This window comes from Salvelinus fontinalis, chromosome 21 (assembly GCF_029448725.1).
Source record: "Salvelinus fontinalis isolate EN_2023a chromosome 21, ASM2944872v1, whole genome shotgun sequence".
Lineage (NCBI taxonomy): Eukaryota > Metazoa > Chordata > Actinopteri > Salmoniformes > Salmonidae > Salvelinus > Salvelinus fontinalis.
In genome coordinates this window covers 39,379,507-39,405,999 of record NC_074685.1, presented here as the reverse complement: position 1 = coordinate 39,405,999, position 26,493 = coordinate 39,379,507, and the positions used below count along the sequence as shown (strand labels likewise).

The 26,493-nt window shown below is 42.9% G+C and overlaps 1 protein-coding gene across 3 annotated transcripts in view; it reads right to left on the bottom strand.

Annotated features, from left to right (window-relative positions):
• LOC129818871 (zinc finger protein 462-like) overlaps nt 1-26,493 on the bottom strand; it is a 91,823-nt gene that overhangs the window by 45,820 nt on the left and 19,510 nt on the right. For all 3 annotated transcript variants that reach the window (XM_055875158.1, XM_055875159.1, XM_055875157.1), the window contains exons 2-4: nt 8,724-8,978; nt 856-6,176; nt 439-576 (exon numbers count right to left, since the gene is read on the bottom strand). In XM_055875158.1, coding sequence (XP_055731133.1) covers nt 439-576; nt 856-6,176; nt 8,724-8,946 — 5,682 coding nt within the window. In that variant the 5' untranslated portion in view covers nt 8,947-8,978. The remainder of the gene's footprint in view (nt 1-438; nt 577-855; nt 6,177-8,723; nt 8,979-26,493) is intronic.

Sequence of the window (26,493 nt, the reverse complement as noted above, 5' to 3'; positions counted from 1 at the left end):
CCTCTCAATAATCATTCTCACCATAGCACATTGGTAATAGTCAGCGGCAACTATCAAAGCAAAGCAGGGAGACAAAATGAATAGCTGTAGATAGATCAACCCTCCAGTAGGAGGTGCTGCCCAGCCTATAGTTTTTTCACTGAGAGTGAATTTTACATTGAAGATCTAACGTTGTTTCAAAAGGTACAAATTCAACATATCTAATACAAGGTTCCAGCGTCCAGTGGCTGTGGATATGTAACCTGATACCCCAGGGTCTTCTGAGGCGAACTCAATTCAATGACATAATAACGTAAGCCCCCAGAATTGCGGAGTTTACGCTTAACCGGTTAAATCCTGAAGGTATAATGCGATATGATGTGGTTATAATGCATTGTAAGAGCATGCATGACCCCCCCCCCCCCGTGTGTTACCAAACTCTTGTCTATTTGATCTTACCTTGACATGGCCCTCTTTGACCTCCCCGTACTGGACATGTTTCCTCAGGTGGTTACAGATGGCTCTGAGAGTAGGGTGGACCTCCACACAGAAGTTACACCTGTAGCCGATCGGTGCTTTGTCAGCATTATTCACCAGCTAAAAGAAAAGAAAAAGGGAAGGAAAGGATGGTAAATCTAACAGCCTTACACTCATTCCACTGATATTCTCTATAACTGATTTAATTTCTAACGATAAAACTTTAAACATCAATACTATGTGTAACATTACTATGTTAGCCCAATACAGTGAAAATGCTTCATATACTGTTGGTTATTATTCACAGTCTCATTCTCATTCTAGTCCAAAACAATGGCCTCATTTAGGATTGTACTGCGATGATAAATCACCATCATTTTTGTAAACTCTTCTACTCACTTTCTCAGGCTTTGTCTCCGGTGGCTCGGACGACTTCTGCTTGCTAAGGAGCTGTTTCCTCCTCTCTTGCCGCATCGCCCTCTTCTGGAACTCCTCGTTATGGTTCATCAGGTGAGTGCTGAGGAGAGGAAGGCCCAGGAACTTCAACTCGCAGTGGGAACACTGATAGAGTTCTGTCTCCATCCCATCTTCCGTGAGGCTGGGGTGGATGACAAAGTCCTGTTTGTGGTCCTTGCCGCTGTGATGGTCGTTGTAGTGCATGGAGAGAAGTCTCACCGTGCTGAATAGCTGGAAGCATTTTAAACACTTGAAAGGCAGCCACTCGGCAACCTCTCCCTCTGGTTCGGGCTTTGGTTCAACCACCACCACTTCTGTTACCTCTTCAACATGTTCAGGTTCTTTGGCATAGAGCACAGTGAAGTAGCGTCCGAGCTTGCTGGTGTGTTGCCGCTTGGGGAAGACTCCTGGATGGCGTTTGATGTAGTGTGAAACTATGCTCTTCCTGCTGAAGGCCTGGAACGCACAGAGCGAACACTCCCTCCTCTCCACGGCCAATCGTAGCTCCTCGCTCAGCTCCGACCCTTCAGCCTCCGATGCCACGGGCACCACCACTTTACTGGGCTTCTCCGTCAAAGTCTTGGAGGCTGCCAGGCAATGTGTGTAATAGGCATCAATGTCATGACGTTTCTGGTAATGTGCCGCCAGGCCTTTGCGAATGGGATTGGTGTATGAACAGAGAGCACACTTGAAGACGTTGTTCTTGCCTTCCGGTTGAGCTCTGACGTTGTTGTGCTTGATGCGGTAGTGTCGAGCTATGCCTTTTCTGGTTGAGCAGAAGTACTTGCAGAGCTGACACCTAAACACAGCATGAGTTTCTCCTTTGTTGATAGGGAACTGGGTGAGAGCAAGTTTGAATTCGCTAACCTCTTGTACCTCTGATGATACACTTGTGGCACTGCATTCAGCGACCACCTCATCTTTCACAGTGGAATATGGCACGAGGGAAGGCTTGAACATATCTGAAGCTGGTTGATTGTGATATTTTTCATAGTGAATTTTCAGTTTCTCCAATGTTCCATGAGTGTACGGACACATTTTGCATCTGTATGCTCCATAACCCTGTCTTTGGGTCTTGCACTTGTCATCCACTTCAGTTATATCTTTAACCTGCTCGATGTCATCCGCAAAGTCCTCAGCGGTGACTTTCACCAACGGATGCCTCTTCTGGTAATGAGTAAGAACTCCATGGATGCGTGAATTCACATATGGACAGTGTCGGCACTTGTAAACCGAACTTGGATTTATATCAGCTTCTTGTGCGAAGTCAGCCGCCTTGACTTTCATGCCTGGGTGTTTTTTGCCATAGTGTGTCAGAAGTCCATGTAGGCTGTTATACTCAGACAGACATACAGTGCACTGGTAGGGGTTGTTGGAGATCGAGTTGCTTGTGTGGGAGAGCCTGGGATGGTATTGGTGGTGTTGGTGCTCTTGAGGTGAGTTAGGGATATCCAGTGGTCCTTCATCGTGAGTAGTTGGAAGAAAAGTGAAAGGTGGTCCTTTAGCCATTGAGGGGTGGACTTTCTCTTGGGATCTTGGACCTTTGATTATGTCCAATAGCACAGACTCATCCCCTTTGACAGCCCAGGGGTGGACAGCTTGGTAGTGGTTGGTAATATCCCAGATGGAGCACGCCTCGAAGGCACAATCTCTGCATTGGTAGTGCTTACTGTCCCCAGCGTTCCCCCCTGGCTGGGAGGCGGTAGTATCAGGCCCGGCCCACAGCTTGCTTGCCATGTACGTGTAGTCAACATTGTGCTCTGGGTGGCGTCTTTGGTAATGCATTAGCAGCCCGTTGGGTTCCGCATGGGAGTAGATGCACCACTCACAGTGATAACCAGCCTCCAGGATGCCATCTTGGTACGCCCAGTGTAAAATGGTCATGGCTGTGGCTTTCACAGTAGGATGATCCTTCTTCAGGTGCTTCTTCAATGCGTAAACGTATGGAGATGTATAAGAGCAGTGCCTGCACTTCAGTGAGCGAAGACATCCGGAGGATGCTTCGGTCTCGGTGGGAGCAGCAGGGGCTATGGCAGAGGCGGCAGTGCCTGACTGGCCCATCTGCGCTCGCTCTCTTTGACTGCGGACCACTGCAGTGTGCCGGCGTACAAGGTCGGCATTGGACTTTGCGTCCCTGTGCTTCTTCTGGTAGTGAATAAGCACTCCTTTGACAGTGCGGTTCCCGTAGTCACAGTGCTGACAGAAGAAAAGCATCTCTGCTTCTCCTTTCTCTGTGACAACTCTAGCGTGAGAATTGCTGGACCCATCAAATCCATTGCTGTTGAACTGTTTGAGAAACTGCTTTGGGGGTGCAATCTGAAGCTCATCCATTAGTTTCATCAACCCAGAGGTGGGAGCGGCGTGCTTGATGTATTTCGCAGTCACCTTTATTTCTGGATGTCTCTTTTGATAATGGACAAGAACTCCCACTACAGAGCGGTTGCTGTACACACAATGTTTACAGTAGTAGATCTCCTCATCTGTACCAAATGGCATGGCGGCGCTTGGCGACTTAGCAGGGGTTGGTATATTGACGTTGTAAGAAGAGTTGCCTGCTGACTGTGGCCTGTCAACTGTGATAACTCGCATGGTTTTCTGAATGCGGAAATATGAGGCCTTTTGCTCTGGGTGCTTTTTCTGATAGTGAACCAATACAGAGTGCATGTTAGGGCTAGCAAAGGAGCATATGTCACAGTCATAGACCACAACATTACCAACCTCTTTCAGGGCCTCTGTCTCAGAGCTTGAATCTTGCGTCCTTGCAACACTTTTGAGCACAGGACTGGACGAGGACTTGGGCGTGGAAGGGGAGGAGCTACAGGTGAAACTCTTGGGACCGGAATTTAAAATTTCTCTCAGCGTTTGAGATTCTGCTCCCTTGTGCTGCTGTTCCACCATGTAACTCGAGAAGATCATAGCGTTGTTTATTTTCACCTCAGGGTGCATTCTTTGGTAATGGGGCATCAAGCTTCTGACGTTTGGACTTGTGTACGAACAAAAGCGGCACATGTACACCAAATCTGGCTGGTTGAAGTTCAGCACATTGCTGGCTTCTGGGTGGTGATCCATGTAGTGCTCATGAAGGTTGTTGAAGTTGGTGTATTCGATGAAGCACTCCAGACAACGAAATACGGCACTTTGGTCCTCAGGGTCGAGGATGTATCTAAAGCTAAACTTAATGTAGGGGTGCATTCTCTGGTAGTGGGTGCTCACACTGCGGGCTGACTTGTTATGGTAGTCACAGTGCTTGCAATAGAATCGTGCCATCCCTGAGTCCTCTGTATAGTCGAGGTTCTCCTGGAAAGAAGTGTCCCGGCTGTCTTGGCTGCTCTGGTCTTGGAGATCCGCTTTAAGATCAACAGACTCCTTGTCCTCATCATCAGAGAGTGTCATTGCAATGGGAATGTTTCTTAGCTTTGACGTGAGGGTTCTTTTTCTTTTACCCACCCGGCCTTCGTAAAGCTTGTTGTAAACGTAGCCATGATTTTTACTCTCACTGTTGTTCTCCTCCTTGTCTCTGCCTGCATCTTCATTCACGTTGAGCTCTCCTTCCTCTTCATCATCCATTTCTTCCAGATTAATCACCAGATCCTCCTGTTGCTGACTGATCTTGCTCTGAAGGTTGTTGGCAATGTCATCAATCCTAGTTCTCTTCTTGACTGGGGACAGATCCAAAGGTAGATCATTGATGGACTTCCTTGCAGTTTTCCCAGTTAAGTGCTTTTTGGATCCAAGTCCTAGAATTGAAGTCTGTGTTTTTTGTAGCTGGCTCGGAGAACTGGAGAATGTTTCCAATTCCGAGTCCTGTTGCTCATTTGTAGAGCCCTCCAAGCTGGCAGCTTGCATGTCGTCACAGTAGGAGTGCTTGTGTTGCTGGTGAACTCGCAGCCCTTTCAGCGTGGTTGTCGAGAAGCTACAGAGTGTACAGCGGTGAGGATTTTGCTGGTTTAGATCACTGCCCACATTACTTTGCTTTTTCCCATTGACTTTGGAAGCAGCAACGTTTCCTCCGTTCACTGATTCTGGTGTCTCGTTATTCTGAGGACCTGGGCTTTCACTGGTCAGGTCCATGGTCTCCCAGTCTGAGGAGTGACTTTGCTTGTGTGTGCCTAACTTGAGAGGGCTGGTGCAGATAAAGGGGCACTCATCACACTTGTATACCGTCGTCTTCCCAGACAGGTGTATGTTCTCAATGTGACGGGAGATGCTTCTGCGATGCATGGTGAGGAAAGAGCAGAAAGGACACTGGAACCTGTTCATGTACCTTCTGAATGGTATCCCTTTAGTCTCCAGCATCTTGTTATCCTCTTCGGACAGAAGCTGCTTGGCAGAATCCCCAGTTGACAAGGGGTCGGTGTAATTGGGATCATCCTCAGCACCCAGTTCCTCGTCATCTTCCTCAGAGGTGCTCCTGGAGTCGTCAAGCATGCTTAAATCCATCTCCATGGCAGAGTTGGAAACATCGGACATGACGAAGGTGGACCTGTCAGACAAAATGGAGGATCCCGTGCTGTTGGGCGCTACCGATTGAATCTGTGAATACTGATAGGGTGATATCCCAGAGGCAGGCTTGTTGAGCTTGAAAACTGAGGAGTTGACTACAGAGGAGCCTTCATTACCACTCAGGTCTTTGAAAACCATTTTGGAGTTAGGAGGGCTTCTTGGGGAGGAGGGGGAATCAGATTTAGAAGAGCCTGCGCTTCCTTCTCCTTCTCCACCCGGCTGGATGGTTGAGATCATTTTCCCCATGTTGCGGTGCTTTTTCATCATGTTGTCACACCACTCTCTTCGAAGCGCTTGGTTTCCCCTTGACTTCCCCAGAGGTTTAACCATGGACTCCAGGATACCACGCTCTACCACGTCCTCTGCTAGTTCCTCACTGGGTTCGTCGGACGATAATGCCTCAGGGTCATCGACAGCCTCAGACAGAGATTCTGGGGGGTCCAGATTTCCTTTATGATACATCTTCTGGTGCTTCAGGATCCTGGCTTTGCGTGGAGACTTGTATGTACAATACTGGCAGGAGAACACTTTCCCAAGACTGTCATGGATAACGATGTTATAGTTGGACTGTTTGGACGTATGGGAGGCAGGTGAGTTCTCGCCACTTAGTGAGGTTCCATGTACCTTCTTGGTGTGTTCAGACAACAGAGATTTTGATCTGAAGTAACGAACACAGATTTTGCACTGGAATAACTGGTTTGCAGTTTTGTTAGGATGGTTTGCTGACTTGCTGTATGGCATTTGGTTCAAACTTGAAAAGTCTGTTTCAAAAGAGTGGCCAATGGGGAAAAAATTGAAAAAATAGATGTTAAAGCAGTCTTTCCTTAAATAGCAATATCAATGTTAATATACTGTAAATATTAGAACGTATTCATACCCCTAGACTTATTCTACATTTTGTTGTGTTACAGCCTGAATTCAAAATGGATTAAATCGATTTTTTCCCTCATCCATCTACACACAATACCCCATAATGACAAAGTAAAAACATGTTTTTGGAAATATTTTACAGAAATATCTCATTTACATAAGAATTCACACCCCTCAGTCAATAATTTGTTGAAGCACCTTTGGCATAGATTACAGCTGTGACTCTTACTGGGTGAGTCACTAAGAGCTTTCACGCCTGGATTGTACAACATTTGCACATGATTCTTTTCCAAAATTCTTCAAGCTCTGTCAAATTGGTTGTTGATCGATGCTAGACAACCATTTTCAGGTCTTGCCGTAGATTTTGAGGTAGATTTAAGTCCAAACTGTGACTCGGACGCTCAGGAACATTCACTGTCTTCTCGGTAAGCAACTCCATTGTTGATTTGCCTTGTGTTTAAGGTTCTTGTCCTGCTAAAATGTGAATGAATCTCCATGTATGGTGGAAAGCAGACTGAACCAGATTTTACTCTAGGATTTGCCTGTGCTTAATTCCTTTCTGTTTCTTGTTAATCTTGAAAAACGACTAAGTATTGACTCAGGGGTGTGCAAACGTACAGTACCAGTCAAAAGTTTGAACACACCTACTAATTCAAGTATTTTTCTTTATTTTTACTATTTTACACATTGCAGACATCAAAACTATGAAATAACACATATGGAATCATGTAGTAACCAAAAAAGTGTTAAACAAAACAAAGTATGTTTTATATTTGAGATTCTTCAAAGTAGCCACCCTTTGCCTTGATGACAGCTTTGCACACTCTGGGCATTCTCTCAACCTGCTTCATGAGGAATGCTTTTCCAACAGTCTTGAAGGAGTTCCCACATATGCTGAGCACTTGTTGGCTGCTTTTCCTTCACTCTGCGGTTCAACTCATCCCAAACCATCTCATTTGGTTTGAGGTCAGGTGATTGTGGAGACCAGGTCATCTTATGCAGCACTCCATCACTCTCCTTCTTGATCAAATAGCCCTTAAATAACCTGGAGGTGTGTTGGGTCATTGTCCTGTTGAAAAACAAATGATAGTCCTACTAAGCGCAAACCAGATAGGATGACGTATCACTGCAGAATGCTGTGGTAGCCATGCTGGTTAAGTGTGCCTTGAATTCTAAATAGATCACAGAGAGTGTCACCAGCAAAGCACCCCCACATCTTCTCCCCCATGCTTTAGGATGGGAACCACACATGCGGAGATCATCCGTTCACCTACTCTGCGTCTCACAAAGACACGGCGGTTGGAACCAAAAATCTCAAATTTGGACTCATCAAACCAAAGGACAAATTTCCACCGGTCTAATGCCCATTGCTCATGTTTCTTGGCTCAACCAAGTCTCTTCCTCTTATTGTTGTCCTTTAGTAGTGGTTTCTTGGCAGCAATTCGACCATGAAGAACTGATTCACGCAGTCTCCTCTGAACAGTTGATGTTGAGATGTGTCTGTTACTTGAACTCTGTGAAGCATTTATTTTGGCTGCAATCTGAGGTGCTAACTCTAATGAACTTCATCAGATGTAACTCTGGTCTTCCTTTCCTGTGGCGGTCCTCTTGAGAGCCAGTTTCATCATAGCACTTGATGGTTGACTGACCTTCATGTCTTAAAGAAATGATGGACTGTCGTTTCACTTTGTTTATTTGAGCTGTTCTTGCCATAATATGGACTTGGTCTTTTACCAAATAGGGCTATCTTCTGTATACCACCCCTACCTTGTCACAACATAACTGATTGGCTCAAACGCATTACGAACTTCCACAAATTAACTTTAAACAAGGCACACCTGTTAATTGAAATCCATTCCAGGTGACTACCTCATGAAGCTGGTTGAGAGAATGCCAAGAGTGTGCAAAGCTGTCATCAAGGCAAAGGGTGGCTACTTTGAAGAATTAGTTTAACACTTTTTGGGTTACTACATGATTCCATATGTGTTATGTCATAGTTTTGATATCTTCACTATTATTCTACAATGTAGAAAATAGTAAAAATAAAGAAAAACCTGGAATGAGTAGGTGTGTCCAAACTTTGGACTGGTACTGTATGTAAATGAGATATTTCTGTATTTCATTTTCAATACATTTGCTAAAATGTTTAAAAACATGTTTTCACTTTGTCATTATGGGGTGTTGTGTGTAGATGGGTGAGAAAATAAATCTAATTAATCCATTTTTAAATCAGGCTGTAACACAATTTTTTTTTTTTAAATAAGTCAAGGGGTAAGAATGCTTTCTGAAGGCACTGTACGCAAAGAATAAGACATACGCCTATACATATTATATCAATATCATAAATAATAATAACAAACATGATCTTTAGCATAATAATCATAACCTTAATCATAATCATTTGTCCATTAACATCACCGTTGACGCAGTTCCCTTACCCGTTTCAGTTTGTGGAGATTTATTCTGCTCCTCTTCCTCCCCCTCTGTCTGGCTGGGGGAGTTCAGAGAGCCTGACCTGGACTGGCATGGACTCCCGCCCCCCTCTCCGTCTCCGACGTCCGTGGGCTGCAGGAAGGCCGTGTGGACATCCTGGATGTGGGCCTTGAGGTCGTCATGTGACTCAGCACGGAAGTCACAGCCATCGCACTGTAGCACCTCCATCGCTGAGGACTCCCTGGAAAAATCAGGGAAACCTGGCGAGAGAAAGACAAAAGAGAATGGGTGAGGCCTCAGTCTCAGTCGCGCACAATAACATGTCACATTTAGGCCCCGGGGGTGGGAAACACAAACGTCTGAGTCTTTAGGCCTAGCACCGGTGTAGGCTAAAAACCTGTGATAGAAATGCAACAGAGAGATTGAGAAAAGGCTGGATTCCTCAGCTCTGACATTACTGCGTTGCACACTGAGAAGAAGATCCGTTTTTTTGTTGTTGTTTTGTTCCATGGTTCCAAGAACAATGGCGAGATGAGGAGGGATTACTCAGTTGATTTGTTCCATTTGTATTACCTTGGGATAAGCCACAGCTGGAGTGCAGCGCCGCCATGTTGCATCCCAAAAGGCACCCTATTCCCTATATAGTGCACTACTTTTTTGAAAAGGGCCCATAGTGGTCTGGTCAAAAGAAGTGCCCTTTATAGGGACTAGGGTGCAATTTGGGACGCAGGAACCATCAGCCCGCATCCCAGTATCTACATCACACATACAAACAATTCCCTCAGATTGCATCACGCCCGAGCTCCCTCTCAAATAAGATTGAATGAATCCACTGAGAGAGAGAGGAAGGTTTGTGACTACAGTGCTATTCTGCTCCTTGGCGAAACACACAACTGATGATAATGTCAACATCACCTCCGAGCTGGTATGACCTGTCACCTCTGACCTCTGGCATTCTAATTAACCAAATGGCACTACTTGATATTTAAACTGACTTCCGGTACTTACTCATAGCCACCAGATATATAGCCACCTCATTCATATTTCTGTTTGAAATGGATCGTTTCTCGTGTGGACCAAATGCCACAGATGTATTGTTGTTGTGAAACAAACATGAATCCAGGACTTGTGTGCCAACCACAAACACTCCAAATGGTAACCTTTCCATTCTAAAATATGTTTCAACAAATACAGTATGTAAAACGAAACAGGCCAGTTTTTAGAGCATCAAAAAAAAAAAAAGATGGCCAATCTCAATTACCCATCTCAGTTAATATTCAGTGTCATTTAAAAAGGAAAAAAACCTACTTCAACGCATTAATAAAACTGACAGAGTGAAAAGTGACTGGGGCATAAAATGGCTGTTTATGTGGCAGTTATGACAGTTATTTTTTCATCAAATGGTTTTCTCCTCTCGTCCACCCGTTGTGCGACGACACAGAGAGACACACGGCATTACCTTGAAATGTAACATTAGCATTTAAACTGGTCATCACGCAATGTGCACTCTCTCTCTTTTTTTTATTTTATATATTATTTTATTGGATTTGACACTTTCTTTAAGCTTAACTAAAACACTAGGCCTAATTCTGCAGATAGCAGAGGCAATATTTCATACATTTTCCATCCATTTGCCAGAGGTCATCTGTGCTGTGCATTTGTCTAGGCCAAGGACATGAATATGTCAATGTATTCAAAGAGGATTAATGCTTCACACTACTAGCATAGCGTAGCCCAATGAAAAATCACAACATAACATTCCGGGGTTCATTCATTGGTAAGATGTCTCTAAAATTTGACCAGCCCTTATGGCAATGGCCTATAAAATCAGTGCCAGACAGTTCCTGTTCAGAAAAATAGAGAGTAGAGAGCTTACAAATGGTTGCATTGTAGAACCGCTGTTATTTGACTCGTGTGCCTATCTTACATAGCCATCCACCAGCATTCCCTTCCTAGGAGAAGCATTTGCTCTTTCACCATGAGCAGCTAACCGATCGCTGCAGGTGTACATAGCCCATCTGTAAATAGCCCAACCAATCTACCTACCTCATCCCCGTATTGTTTTTATTTACTTTTCTGCTCTTTTGCACACCAGTATTTCTACTTGCACATCATCATCTGCTCATCTACCACTCCAGTGTTCATTTGCTAAATTGTAATTACTTGCTACTACGGCCTATTTATTGCCTTACCTCCTCACGCCATTTGCACACACTGTATATAGACATTCTTTTTTCTCGATTGTGTTATTGACTGTACGCTTGTGTAACTCTGTGTTGTTGTTTGTGTCGCACTACTTTGCTTTATCTTGGCCAGGTCGCAGTCGTAAATGAGAATTTGTTCTCAACTAGCCTACCTGGTTAAATAAAGGTTAAAAAAAATAACGCCTAGTATTTCCTGATTATTTGAAGCAGGAGACCTGTGGCAAAATGGTGTCCTCTAAATGTAGCCTACCGGTTTCACTATACAGAAGGTATAATCTGCTAAAAAAAACAACCTGTTGCAGAGCTCGAAAGCCACATCAGACATCAGCCTTCCTCACCTATGGCTAACCAACAGACCTCTGGACAAAATGGTGTCCTCTAAATGGACATTTGAGTTGAGCACATTCTCTCCCTTTGCCTGGTCCTGTACATGTTCACCATACAAAGGTGAAAAAAAGGAATAAACCTGGTTAACCACCTGTTACAGAGCTAAAAAAAAAAATACACATAAAAGAGCCCTCCACAACTATGCCAAACCAACAGAGATCTGGTAGAAAGGGAAGAAACTGAGTCATATGTCCATTTGTTTTGGTATTACCCCTATCGTAGATAATTATTTGTTGGCTGTAGACCTCTGAACTTAAACCATAACAGTTGACGTTCAGTAACCAGTCTACCTCCACTGGAACAGCCCTTTGCCGCCTGCCAGTGTGTCCCTGAGAAGACAGCCTTACTCCCTATTGTTGTCCAGGGTCAGGTTACTGCGCCATGAAAGGCCCATCCCTGATCTGTTGGCAGCTCTCTTGTCAGAACTCAGAACACAGAACAAAGTTGCATTCTAAAGCCAGGTTCCTTAACGTGGATATCAAGAAGAATCCTTTGAGGTAAAAAAGAAAAGAAAAGGAGAAGACAGCCACAACCTAAAATGACTACTACTACTATTTCTCTTGGTGTCAGTTTAGTGACTCCATGACAGCCACACCAAGTTAATGGATGGTATTTGTAATGCTTTCATCTACTCTGTCAGGGCTTTGACAGTCAGGCAATGAGCTGTGCGGCAGATCCTTTGAGCTTCAAGGGCAGCCATTTTAGGAGCCAGCCAGCTATGTGTGCTTAGGTGTTCAGCCAGTGCTCTCACTGCACAACATGGACCCACAGATCAGATCCTCCTCGCAGCTAGGCTGTGTCCCAAATGGCACCTTATCCCCTATGGGCCCTGGTCAAAAGTAGTGCACTACAATCGGGAAAAGGGGGGGTAATTTGTGATGGGGCCTGAGAAAGCCCAGACAGTGACTGGAGAGCTGCTGGTAGAAATCCATCTGCCCAATGTACTGTACCCAAGTCCTTCAGCCTGCCTGCCTCGGTACGGCCCGCGAAGCTCTGCAAAACCACCTCGCGCTTGCCAGCCATCCCGACTTAGCCCTTTCATTTATTGGGGACATGATCTTTTATACTTTGGGATTTATAAAATGACTGTACCCAAATAATCGAGAGGGTCGGATGTTTGGAGTGACACCACACCGTTTCTTTAACAATCAGGAAGAGAGAAAAAAAATGTGCATTTTAGGAATTGTCTTCTAAGCTCCTCGAGGGGTTTAACAATGCAAAGCATGCCTGGACTTCCTTTTCAGAGCAAAGAATAAAATCTGCAGCCTTGGGCTTGAAGTGCCAGAGAGGAGGGGTGAGGAAAGAGGGGAGAAAGAGAGGAGAAGCATGCCAGCATGACCCGGCCACCTGGGAGACCTTCCTCTGAGCACAGAGGACAATGCCATCTGACTCGGCTCCCCAGATTCCAAAGTCTACTGACATTTGTTAATCACCAACCGGTCTCTCTGCATCGGCGAGGCCTGCCAGCAGTCACACCCTCTACTCAAACTGGGCCCGGCCCGGCGGCAGCAGCTGCTCTGTCTGAAAGAGGGCCTTTGAATAAGCCAGCAATAAGCTGATTAAGAGTACAGAGGTTTTGTCCTTAACCGTTAGTCGGGCTGGTCGCTCCAGTCCACCATCTCATGTAGTATACAGGAGAGGGAGGCCACAGATTATATTATGTGACCACAGTGGGGACACAGATTCATCTGATAACATGGATTGGGAGTATTGGACACATATTGTGAACGTGTAGAGATCCTCAATTATTCACGCTTGATTGATTGAGAACATCAACATTTTACAAACAAGTAATAATAACAGCCTACAATCCGCCAGAAATCTATTCTTGTCCGTGAGATGACACACAACACACCGCCAGAGAGAAATCAATAAATTTGCCTGTTATTCCATATTTGAAAAGGTTTAGGCTAGAAATTACAAACATAAAACCAGATTTTGACTGTAACCCACAGGGACGATAGCCTACCTCTAGTCTTGTGCCAGTAGAAGTCACGGAGTAGAAAGCTTCTATTGTCCCAACAGCAGAGGGGAGGTTGCGTCACCAAGCAGTGAGCCTGTTCTGTTGGCCTCATGCACAAACAGGAGATAAAGGAGAGGGAGATAAAGATGGAAGCTCCCAACAGCTCTCGGGTCACTTTGTCTATGTTTTTGAAAAGTAAAAGGCTCAGCGCTCGCTCACCAATAAAAACAATATTTGATTTAAGCGGCTATTAAAAGCTTGACGTTTCGGCCTTAATCGATGGCCTTCATCATGGCTTTTAGAAAGAATATGAAGCAAAGAACACTGAACTACCACCTAAAAGCCAGTGCCTCATCCTCAATGAAATGAAGTGGAATTATCAAATCTACTGGTATATACATGTCTGTTGCTGAAAATACACCTGTATAGAGCAACGTCAAAATAATAGCTAATGTTTCTCATGATTGGCTTCATGGCTAGTTCATTTTGTATAACAATAATCAGAGGAGGTGTTTGCTTACTGGTTTGCATGCTTTGAATACCTGACCTGAATAGCTACCTACACTCCGACGTCTACAACGACTGTATCCCGTTCTTCACTTCTAAATAGACTCCCAGCAGACCTTCAGCTAAAACCCAGCATTCCTTCAGCTAAAACCCAGCATTCCTTCAGCTAAAACCCACCATTCCTTCAGCTAAAACCCAGCATTGCTTCAGCTAAAACCCACCATTCCTTCAGCTAAAACCCAGCATTCCTTCAGCTAAAACCCAGCATTCCTTCAGCTAAAACCCAGCATTCCTTCAGCTAAAACCCAGCATTCCTTCAGCGACTGTGTGACCCTGTTATCTCTACTAACTACCATTAACACCAAGCAACAGGTCACCACAGCCCTGAGGGTCAGCACCAAGGACCACTGTTGAGTCACAACTTCATGTCTCCATGGGATCTTACTAGCCTACGCTAGTGCACCTAGCAACTAAACTCTTTTAGGGGCAATCAACGTTTTTTTTTTTAAATCACCAAAATGAATAGTCTAAGTTCTTGACCATAACTGTAAGAGTGTATTCCCACTGGGCACACAACGTCATTTCAACATGGACATTGAGGTAATATTTGGTTGAGAGGTTGATCAGTGAGATTTCAACCTTCAATCACCCGCTCAAAAACACAGCCAGAAGTTTGTTGAATTCCCAATGTGTTGTCACTATGCTTTCAACCGTCTAAAAGCGTAACAAAATTCCAATTGATAATTTTTTCCTGATTTTTTTATTTTTTTTATTTTTTTAAATCAGTTGCCATGTAAATGTGTTATCACTGCACTTTCACCATTTAAAAGCGCAACACATGGGAATTCAAACGGGAATACAAAGTCAGATATTTTGTATTTATAGAACAACTTAATGTGTTATCACTGTGCTTCAGCAAATAGCACAACCAAATGACCTGGATTGCAGTTGAGATTACATTAAAAACACATAGTGCAAGTGATAAATGCTGTTAGAGATTATGCACAGATTATTATAGCAATTGTGAAGATCTCCACAGACCTGTGACTTTTGCATGCAATCTTGAAAATGCACGATTTCTATGATTACATAAGAATACATTTATAGTTACAGTAACCTCATAATGTGGCCATGGATGTGACTAATTTTAAAGGACAGGTTACACAATATATTTCCACAACACTAACAACATAGATTGATGATATTTCATCTCAACAGTCTTTACACAAAAATTGCAGAAAAAATTATTATACGCTTCTATTTTCGCAATTTTAATTACATTTATCAAAAACTCATACACCCACAATACAATGCGGCTTTGACGTCAAGAGAAGAACTGCCTGGTGGTGGGGGCATTGTACTGTTTACCTGCATGCATGTTTGGTCGAAATGCAAGTATACTGAACAAATACAGCACCAAAAGTTTGGACACACCTACACATTCAAGTTTTTTCTTTATTTTTTACTATTTTCTACATTGTAAAATAATAGTGAAGACATCCAAACTATGAAACAACACATATGGAATCATGTAGTGACCAAAAAAGTGTTAAACAAATCTAAATGGGACATAAACTTAAAAAAATAATAATAAAAAAAATTAATAAACTTGATTAAATATATTTTATATTTGAGATTCTTCAAAGTAGTCACCCTTTGCCTTGAATGACAGTTTTGCACACTCTTGGTATTCTCTCAACCAGCTTCATTAGGTAGTCACCTGGAATATATTTCAATTAACAGGTGTGCCTCGTTTTAAGGTAATTTGTGGAATGTCTTTCCTTCTTAATGCGTTTGAGCCAATCAGTTGTGTTGTGACAAGGTAGGGGTGGTATACAGAAGATAGCACTATTTGGTAAAAGACCAAGTCCATATTATGTCAAGAACAGCTCAAATAAGCAAAGAGAAACAACAGTCCATCATTACTTTAAGACACTTATTTGGTTACTACATGATTCCAAATATGTTATTTCATAGTTTTGTCATGTAGAAATGAGTAAAAATAAAGAAAAACACTTGAATGAGTAGGTGTGTCCAAACTTTGACTGGTACTGTATATAAAAGCAACATGTAAAGTGTTTCATGAACTGCAATAAAATAAATGTCCCATAAGCACAAAAAGCTGATTTCTCACAAATTCCGGGCACAAATTTGTTTACATCCCTATTAGATAATCCATCTACCCGACAGGTGTGACATATCTAGAAGCTGATTAAACAGCATGATCATTACACAGGTGTAATTTGTGCTGAGGACAATAAAAGGCCACTCTAAAATGTGCAGGTTTGTCACACAACACAATGCCACAGATGTTTCAAGTTGAGGGAACGTGCAATTGGCATGCTGACTGCAGGAATGTCCACCAGAGCTGTTGCCAGATAATTTAATGTTACCTTTCTCTACCATAAGCCGCCTCCAATGTCATTTTAGAGAATTTGATAGTAAATCCAACTGGCCTCACAACCGCAGACCATGCCCTCCCAGGCCCAACCATGGCTGCGCCCATAGATTAGGGCCTAATTTATTTATTTCAAATGACTGATTTCCTTATATGAACTGTAACTCAGTAAAACTGTTGGAATTGTTGCATGTTGCGTTTATATTTTGTCCGTGTAGTGCTCCTCTCATTATAGAGTGTCCAATTAAAAATGCATATTTTGACCAATAGGTAAAATAATATATTAATTGTGTAGATAATCATCTAAGAAAACCATTGGTCGAAACCTAGTTATTGGAGTTTTTACCAGTGTAGGGTGGCCAGAATTAGGGTGACTAAATAAATGGAGGCATTAGAAAAAAATCTGGAAATTTGCATTGCGTCAGCTAGGTTTCTTCTTCTTCTTCTTCTTCTGTGGGTTTTATGGCAGACTAGAACCCAAAAAGGTGTATTGCCGCCACCAACTGGATTGGGTTGAAACAACAAAGTTAAAAGAAAATCCACGCGTGATAGTGAAAACAAACTTAATACACCGGCCCCAAAACAGAATAGTACATTGACAAAAACAACAACAAAACTCCCACTTCATCCTTCCTTCAAACCTCCATATCTCCCTAGGGATGTGTGGCTTGTGACAATGCATGCAACTCTTCCCTGCCGAGAAGTCTTTCAGTCCCAGGAACCGCTCCGCCCCATCCACAATGATATCTATTTTCCTGGACTTCTTCTCCACCTCGGCAGTGCCTTCTTAACCTTTAAAATATCAGGGTCGTGCTGGTGAAAGGCAACCCCTGCAGCCTGCAGGGAAGGCCTTTCCGCCACCATGGACTCTTCAAGGTCACCGTTTGAACCCTCAACCCTTTTAACAGCCGCTGCATATTGGACAGCCCTGACTTTTGGCCACCTCAATCTCTTTCACCCTTGTCCATTATTCCAAAGACATGGCTTCATGGTTCCCACCCCAAATGCAACATGTCACACTTTCATCACTTTTAAAACATATAGGATCTTTTCCACAACGTGGACATCTCGGCTTCTCCCTTCTGCAAATGTTTGAAACGTGACCAAAAGCTTTACAGTGATCACACCGCATTGGTCTTGGAATAACTGCTTTGTCTCTGTAGTTTATATATCCCAACTGCACTTGAAGAGCAGATAAAAAAAAGAGCAGATAAAGGGAAGCATCTTTCTTCATTCCCCACACGATTCACCCAACGTGCATCAATCACTCCAGGAATATTTTTAATATGTGCAACATCGACTTCCCACGAGACACCAGATATTACCCTCTTCAGAGGGGTGCCCTGTTCCGAAGAGACACACACGACGCGTCAAACTTCTCAAATCGGGTGAGACACAACACAAGTTCCTTCTGATCAAAAAATCTAAACATGATCCCCACAGCCTTCACTTTACCCAGCACTCTCTCCACCAGTTTGGATATCTCAAATGGATTTTTAAAGATTGGTAATCCAACTGCTCCTCAAATAATGTTCCGTACTCCTACAAGATAAGGGACATTCTCAGCATTGTACGCTACTTTGCTCATTTTCCATTATTTTGGACAATAGTCCAATTCTCCTTGATTCCACCGCCATTTGATTCAAGATCCACATCAGCATTCACTTCCGCCATTCATCCCGCTGGCTAACAAGCTGACGTTACCGCTGAAGATGATGACCGCAACGTGTAAAATCCTCAAAATCCTCAAACCTGCACTGGTATGTCAACAATAATAATCATATTTGTCTTGGTAAAATGTATTTTATAGTATAAGGAAGTGAAATTTCGACGCCAACGAGCGTTTTCACCCACTCTGGGCAGACTGGGTGAACACCCTACTCTTTACATCACTTTTCAGAATGCTTTTCCAACTTCGGTCAAATGCGGATGAAATAAAAATGTCTCCCAAAATAGAATGTGATATGTTGTATTTGGACTTTTAGTTGGAAGGCTGGGGTCATTTGTACATGTAGGTGGGGGTGAAGTGACTATGCATAGATAATAAACAGCGAGTAGCAGCCGTGTACAAAAGGGAGGGGGGGGGAATCAATGTAAATTGTCTGGTGGCGATTTTATTAATTGTTCAGCGGTCTTATGGCTTGGGGGTAGAAACTGTTGAGGTGCCTTTTGGTCCTGAGATGAAGACGTGAATCCAACATATGAATTATTCATTTGTAGACAATCTGGAATTAAAGCCAGTGACACAGAGTCAGACGCACAGATGGAACAATCCAAGCAGAAGATACACTATATACACAAAAGTATGTGGACACCCCTTCAAATTAGTGGATTCAGCTATTTGAGCCACACCCGTTGCTGACAGATGTCTAAAATAGAGCACACAGCCATGCAATCTCCATAGACAAACATTGGCATTAGAATTGCCTTACTGAAGAGCTCAGTGACTTTCAACGTGGCACCATCATGAGATGCCACCTTTCCAACAAGTGAGTTCATCAAATTTCTGCCCTGCTAGAGCTGCTCCGGTAAACTGTAAGTGCTGTTATTTTAGGGGAAATGTCTAGGAGCAACAATGGCTCAGCCACGAAGCCGTACGCCACACAAGCTCACAGAATGGGACCACCAAGTGCTGAAGCGTGTAGTGCGTAACATCGTCTGTCCTTGGTTGCAACACTCACTACCGAGTTCCAAACTGCCTCTGGAAGCAATGTCAGCACAAGAACTATCAGTCAGGAGCTTCATGAAATGGATTTCCATGGCCGAGCAGCCGCACACAAGCCTAAGGTCACAATGCGCAATGACAAGCAACGGCTGGAGTGGTGTAAAGCTCGCCGCCATTGGACTTTGGAGCAGTAGAAACGCGTTCTCTGGAGGGATGAATCACGCTTCACTATCTGACAGTCTGACGGACCAATCTTTGGCGGAAGCCAGGAGAACGCTACCTGCCCCAATGCATAGTGCAACTGTAAAGTTTGGTGAAGGAGGAATAATGGTCTGGGACTGTATTCATGGTACGGGCTAGGCCCCTTAGTTCCAGTGAAGGCTACAGAATTCAATGACATTCTAGACGATTCTGTGCTTCCAACTTTGTGGCAACAGTTTGGGGAATGCCCTTTCCTGTTTCAGCATGACAATGTCCCCCGGCACAAAGCAAGGTCCATACAGAAATGGTTTGTTGAGATCAGTTTGGAAGAACTTGACCGGCCTGCACAGAGCCCTGAACTCAACCCCATCGAACACCTTTGGGATGAATTGGAACTAGGGATGCACGATATATCGGTGAACATATCGGAATCGGGCGATATTAGCTAAAAATGCCAACATCGGTATCGGCCCGATGTCTAGTTTAACGCCGATGTTAAAAACTGATGTCAAAGCTACTGTGCATACCTATATAACCTGGGTACAGGACGTAATGAGGCCACGTAAAATGTTGCGCTACACGGGCAACACAGCATTCCTAACCTAGCCCACAATGTCTGCTCTGTGGATTGAGTAGTCAACAAGTCGAGCAGTCATTTGAAAGAGTAAGAACATTTCAGCGAGTCAACTCAAAGACAAAATTAAATCAAAGGTAATGGAATTCATTGCCCTTGAAAATCAACTGGTCTCTGTCGTGGGTGATGTTGGCTTTCGCCGACTGGTCGAGCACCGGCACACACTACCAAGTGCGCTATTTTTCAGACGTTTCCCTACAGGAGTTACACAGTAATAACGACACTGCTATTAGCTTCACGACATACATACTATGGAACGCCATTTGGGTCTTTGCGTGTCAAAAAAGATACAGTAGCACTGTCAAAGCTGCAAACAAGCAAACACCAGCCACGAACGATGTGTTTACAATACCGCGTTGGTAATAAAGCATCATTTGTTCGATCGCAACTTCTGCGGCAGCTAGCTTTAGCTTGGTACCTATCTAGCACCAAAACAACCAGCCTGAAAACAACGATCAGTAGAAACTGCAGTCATTTTCATTATTCTTAGCAATGATTTAGGAATCCTTGTGAGTAACTATTAGCTAGGTTGCCACTTCTTGTTCGCCTATTGAAATTGAACTTCAGCTCATGAAAATAAATAGCTAGCCAGCTACTTAACCCTGTTGCCCACCTTATAAGCACCAAGCTAGCTTCCTCTGGCCGGACCGGGTTATGTGTTGTGAAGCTAGCCACAATCAGGATTAGGCACAACTGTGAATTTGCAGTTTGCCTTCAAAATAAAAGTATGTCATTGACAATGACGCAAATAAACACAAATAGTAGAATTATGCTATACTTTTATTTTGAAGGCTAACCGCAAAGTCCACTTATTGTGGCTAATCCGTAGCTAGCGTCACATAGATGGGTCCGACCACCATTCATCAAATAAGAACTGCCTTATAAATTAGGGTTATTTTAGATGAAGACGCCTAGCTATATAGTTAGCTAGCTAACTATATAGCTACTGAAACAGATGATGTCGTTTTGCTATGTTGTTATGTTATGTTGTGTTTGGGGAATAACTGCATTGTTTGCATCCATGAGCTAGCTAGCTTTTTTTTATGACCAGCACTCTAGGTGCACGAGACAACTTTACCAACATCATAGCATACTTATCGACGAATCGTTGTGACATATGAAATACGAGTGATAGTGTAATCCATGTGTTATAACTACGTTAAAAAATGTATGAACGCGTTCAATTATTTTTCGAGGTGCAGTCATATTCAGGTCCTGATTGGTCAACAAGCTTATTTGACACATCAAATAACACTATTTGATGTGTCAAATAAACTTGTTGACCAATCTTTTTTGAGACGCAAAGACGCCTCTTGCACTGAGATGCAGTGCCTTAGACCGCTGCGTCCATATGTGTGTGTTAACTATTTCACTGAACTAGAATGCTTAAAAGGCCGCAAAAAATGTCAATATCGGTTATCGGCCAAAAATGTCATATCAGTGCATCACTAATTGGAATTCAGACTGAGAGCCAGGCCTAATCGCCCAACATCAGTGCCTGACATCGAGTGCAAAGCCTTCACAGAAGAGTGGAGGCTGTTATAGCAGTAAAGGAGGGACCAACTCCATATTAATGCCTATGATTTTGGAATTGGTTGATTTCAAATGCAATCTTCAAGTTAATAATTCACATGTTGGATTCACATTTAAATTGGATTCACGTTTAAATCAAGATTGATTTGATTTAGTCCTATTCTTTAACTTTCATTTTTGGTTGAGATGGAGACGTGAATCCAACATATGTGGGCTTAGTGGGCTCATTTCTGGATGTGGAAATTATGTTTGCAAATTACATTGAAACAACATTGATTCAAGCAGTTTGTGCCAAGTGGGTTGATACAGGAAACTCACAAAATAAAGGAAACCCCCGCATAAAGTGTCTAAATAAGGGTGTTGGGCCAACGCAAGCTGCTGCTCCAGAATCTCCCATAAGATCTGGTGACTGAGACGGCCATGACAAATGGTTTACATCGTTTTCATGCTCATCAAACCATTCAGTGACCACTCGTGCCTAGTGGATGGGGGGCATTGTCATCCTGGAAGAGACCACTCCCATCATGATACAAATGATTCATAGGTTGAAGGTGATCACGCTGAATGGCTGTGTATTTTTTGGCCCTTTACCTTGCTCTCTAAGGGTTTGAGTGGACCAAAACCATGACAGGAAAATGTACCCCACACCATAACATATACTTTGTATCCCTCAATTACTCAAGATGTTCCTTTCTTTTGGCTGTTACCTGTATGTTCTTTACCATATTAACTGTAAGAGCATGTTTTGATAGTGTAGCCTGTATGTTCTTTACCATAATAACTGTAAGAGCATGTTTTGATAGTGTAGCCTGTATGTTCATTACCATAATAACTGTAAGAGCATGTTTTGGTAGTGTAGCCTGTATGTTCATTACCATAATAACTGTAAGAGCATGTTTTGATAGTGTAGCCTGTATGTTCATTACCATAATAACTGTAAGAGCATGTTTTGATAGTGTAGCCTGTATGTTCTTTACCATAATAACTGTAAGAGCATGTTTTGATAGTGTAGCCTGTATGTTCTTTACCATAATAACTGTAAGAGCATGTTTTGATAGTGTAGCCTGTATGTTCTTTACCATAATAACTGTAAGAGCATGTTTTGATAGTGTAGCCTGTATGTTCTTTACCATAATAACTGTAAGAGCATGTTTTGATAGTGTAGCCTGTATGTTCTTTACCATAATAACTGTAAGAGCATGTTTTGATAGTGTAGCCTGTATGTTCTTTACCATAATAACTGTAAGAGCATGTTTTGATAGTGTAGCCTGTATGTTCTTTACCATAATAACTGTAAGAGCATGTTTTGATAGTGTAGCCTGTATGTTCTTTACCATAATAACTGTAAGAGCATGTTTTGATAGTGTAGCCTGTATGTTCTTTACCATAATAACTGTAAGAGCATGTTTTGATAGTGTAGCCTGTATGTTCTTTACCATATTAACTGTAAGAGCATGTTTTGATAGTGTAGCCTGTATGTTCTTTACCATAACTGTAAGAGCATGTTTTGATAGTGTAGCCTGTATGTTCTTTACCATAATAACTGTAAGAGCATGTTTTGATAGTGTAGCCTATATGTTCTTTACCATAACTGTAAGAGCATGTTTTGATAGTGTAGCCTGTATGTTCTTTACCATAATAACTGTAAGAGCATGTTTTGATAGTGTAGCCTGTATGTTCTTTACCATAACTGTAAGAGCATGTTTTGATAGTGTAGCCTGTATGTTCTTTACCATAATAACTGTAAGAGCATGTTTTGATAGTGTAGCCTGTATGTTCTTTACCATAATAACTGTAAGAGCATGTTTTGATAGTGTAGCCTATATGTTCTTTACCATAATAACTGTAAGTTATGTGTTGTGTCATTGTACTGGTAATGTCATCGCCAGTGGGATCGTGTCCTGTTTCAGTGTATAGTTCGATCTCCAGCTGCAAGAAATGGAAGCTTCGACATGACACAACTTGCTTTAAAAGTCCTCATAGGAACTGACCTCAAGTCTGCTGTGTTAAAAACTGAAATCAAACGGTTGTTTGTTTCCCAACTCCAGTCCTCCTATACCCCCAACAGCAAATATTTTTGTTGTAGCCCCGGACAAGCACACCTGATTGTCGAGGACTGGAGTTGGGAAACACTGATAGAAACATAAATACAGAAAGTGCAGTAGGATAATGTCAGTAGACCTAAATACAATACATGACCAAAAGTATGTGGACACCTGCTCTTCGAACGTCCCATTCCAAAATCACGTGCATGAAATATGGAGGTGGTCCCCACTTTGCTGCTATAACAGCTTCCACTCTTCTGGGAAGGCTTTCCACTAGATGTTGGAACATTGCTGCGGGGACTTGCTTCCATTCAGCCACAAGAGCATTAGTGACATCGAGCACTGATGTTGGGCGGTGAGGCCTGGCTCGCAGTCGGCGTTCCAATTCATCCCAAAGGTGTTTGATGGGGTTGAGGTCAGGACTCTGTGCAGGCCAGCCAAGTTCTTCCACACCGATCTCGACAAACCATTTCTGTATGGACCTCGCTTCGCGCACGGGGGCATTGTCATGCTGAAACAAGAAAGGCCCTTCTTCAAACTGTTGCCATAAAGTTGGAAGCACAGAATCATCCAGAATGTCATTGTATGCTGTAGCGTTAAGATTTCCCCTCACTGGAACTAAGGGGCCAAACCCAATCCATGAAAAACAGCCCCAGACCATTATCCCTCCTCCACCAAACTTTACAGTTGCACTATGCATAGGGGCAGGTAGGGTTCTCTTGGCATCCGCCAAACCCAGATTCGTCCATCGGACTGCCAGATGGTGAAGCGTGATTCATCACTCCAGAGAACGCTTTTCCACTGCTCCAGAGTCCAATGGCGGTGAGCTTTACACCACAGAAGCCGATGCTTGTCATCGCGCATGGTGATCTTAGGCTTGTGTGCGGCTGCTCGGCCATGGAAACCCATTTCATGAAGCTCCCGACGAACAGCTTTGTGCTGATGTTGCTTCCAGAGGCAGTTTGGAACTCAGTAGTGAGTGTTGCAACCAAGGACAGATGACTTTTACACACTACACGCTCTTCAGCACTCGGCGTTCCCGTTCTGGGAGCTCTTGTGGCCTAACACTTTGCGGTCGAGCCGTTGTTGCGCCTAGATGTTTCCACTTCACAACAGCAGCACTTACAGTTGACATGGGCAGCTCTAGCAGGGCAGAAATTTGACCAACCACTTGTTGGAAAGGTGGCATCCTATGACAGTGCCACGTTGAAAGTCACTGAGCTCTTCAGTGAGCCCATTCTACTGCCAATGTTTGTCTATGGAGATTGCATGGCTGTGTGCTCGATTCTATACCCCTGTCAGCAACGGGTGTGGCTGAAATAGATGAATCCACTAAATTTAAGAGGTGTCCACATACTTTTGTGTATATATATATATATATATATATATATATATATATATATATATATATATACACACACACACACACACACACACACACACACACACACACACACACACACACACACAGTATATATAAAGGCCCTGAAGTCACCAGTTGTGGCTTGGGATGACATGCTTCATAGTTGACCACTTATATTCTTGATATAATTAGAATCACATTCCATGTATTATTTATGTTGAACCGACCAGACTACCAGACCTAGGGCTGCTCCTGCTGGCACTGCTGCTCCAGCCTTAACCTCCAAACCAAGGCCACAGTCAACCCCTCTGAATCAGAGAGGTGTGGGTAGTAGCTATACAGGTCTCCACACAAAGTTCATAGGAAGGCCTGTTACCTAAAAAGGATCTACAAAGAATTTCCTAATGCATGCTTTGGGAGTTATTTTCACCTAAATTGTGACTGGTGCCCTCACTATGCACACAAAGGTTATGCAAGCAACCCAAATAACTATCTCCAGATCAAAGTGATCCTTTCAGCTACACGCACTGTGTACAACACAGTTGTCCAATTCGTTGTCCAATTGGTTGTGTAGATTAGAACCTTTCTGTAGTCTAGTTGAACCTTTCGATCTGCTCGAAGTGGATGACATCAGTAGTTAAAGATGCAGTCTGGGATCTTAAGCACAACATATTTGTAACATATTGTACGAATGTGATTTGTAACATATCGTAAGAATTGCAAGTAAATATATACACAGTGCCTTCAGAAAGTATTCACACCCCTTGATTTATTCCACATTTTGTTGTGTTAGCCTGAATTCAAAATGGATGAAAAAATAAAATGTTGAAAATGAAATACAGACATCTCATTTACATAAGTATCCACACCCCTGAGTCAAGACTTTGTAGAGGCACCTTTGTCAGCGATTACAGCTGTCAGTCTTTCTGGGTAAGTCTCTAAGAGCTTTCCACACCTGGATTGTGCAACATTTGCCCATTATTCTTTTTTTTTTTAAATTCAAGCTCTGTCAAATTGGTTGTAGATCATTGCTAGACAACCATTCTCAGGTCTTGTCATAGATATTCAAGTAGATTTAAGTCAAAAATGTAACTCGGCCATGAAGGAACATTCCATGTCTTCTTCGTATGCTCCTCAAGTGTAGATTTGTCCTTGTGTTTTAGGTTATTGTCCTGTTGAAAGGTGAATACATATCCCAGTGTCTGGTGGAAAGCAGACTGAACCAAGTGTTCTAGGATTTTGCCTGTGTTTAGCTCCATTTCTTTTTTATCCTGAAAAGATCCCCAGTCCTTAACGATTAGAAGCATACCCATAACATGATGCAGCCAACACTATGCTTGAATATATGGAGTGGTACTCAGTAACGTGTTGTATTGGATTTTTCCAAACATAACACTTTGTATTCAAGACAAAAAGTTAATTGCTTTGCCACATTCTTCGCAGTATTACTTTAATGCCCTATTGCAAACAGAATGCATGTTTGGAATATTTTTATTCTGAACAGGCTTCCTTCTTTTCACTCTCTCAATTTGGTTAGAATTGTGGAGTAAGTACAATGTTGTTGATCCATCCTCAGTTTTCTCCTATCACAGCTATTTAACTCTGTAACTGTTTTAAAGTCACCATTGGCCTCATGTTGAAATCCATGAGCGGTTCCCTTCCTCTCCAGCAACTGAGTTAGGAAGGACGCCTGTATCTTTGCAGTGACTGTGGTATTGCTGCACCATCCAAAGTGTAATTAATAACTTTACCATGCTCAAAGGGGTATTCAATGTTTGCTCTCACCGATAATTGTATGTGTGGGGTATGGAGATGAGGTAGTCATTCAAAAATCAGTTCCTGCAACTATTGTGACTTATTGAGAACATGTTTACT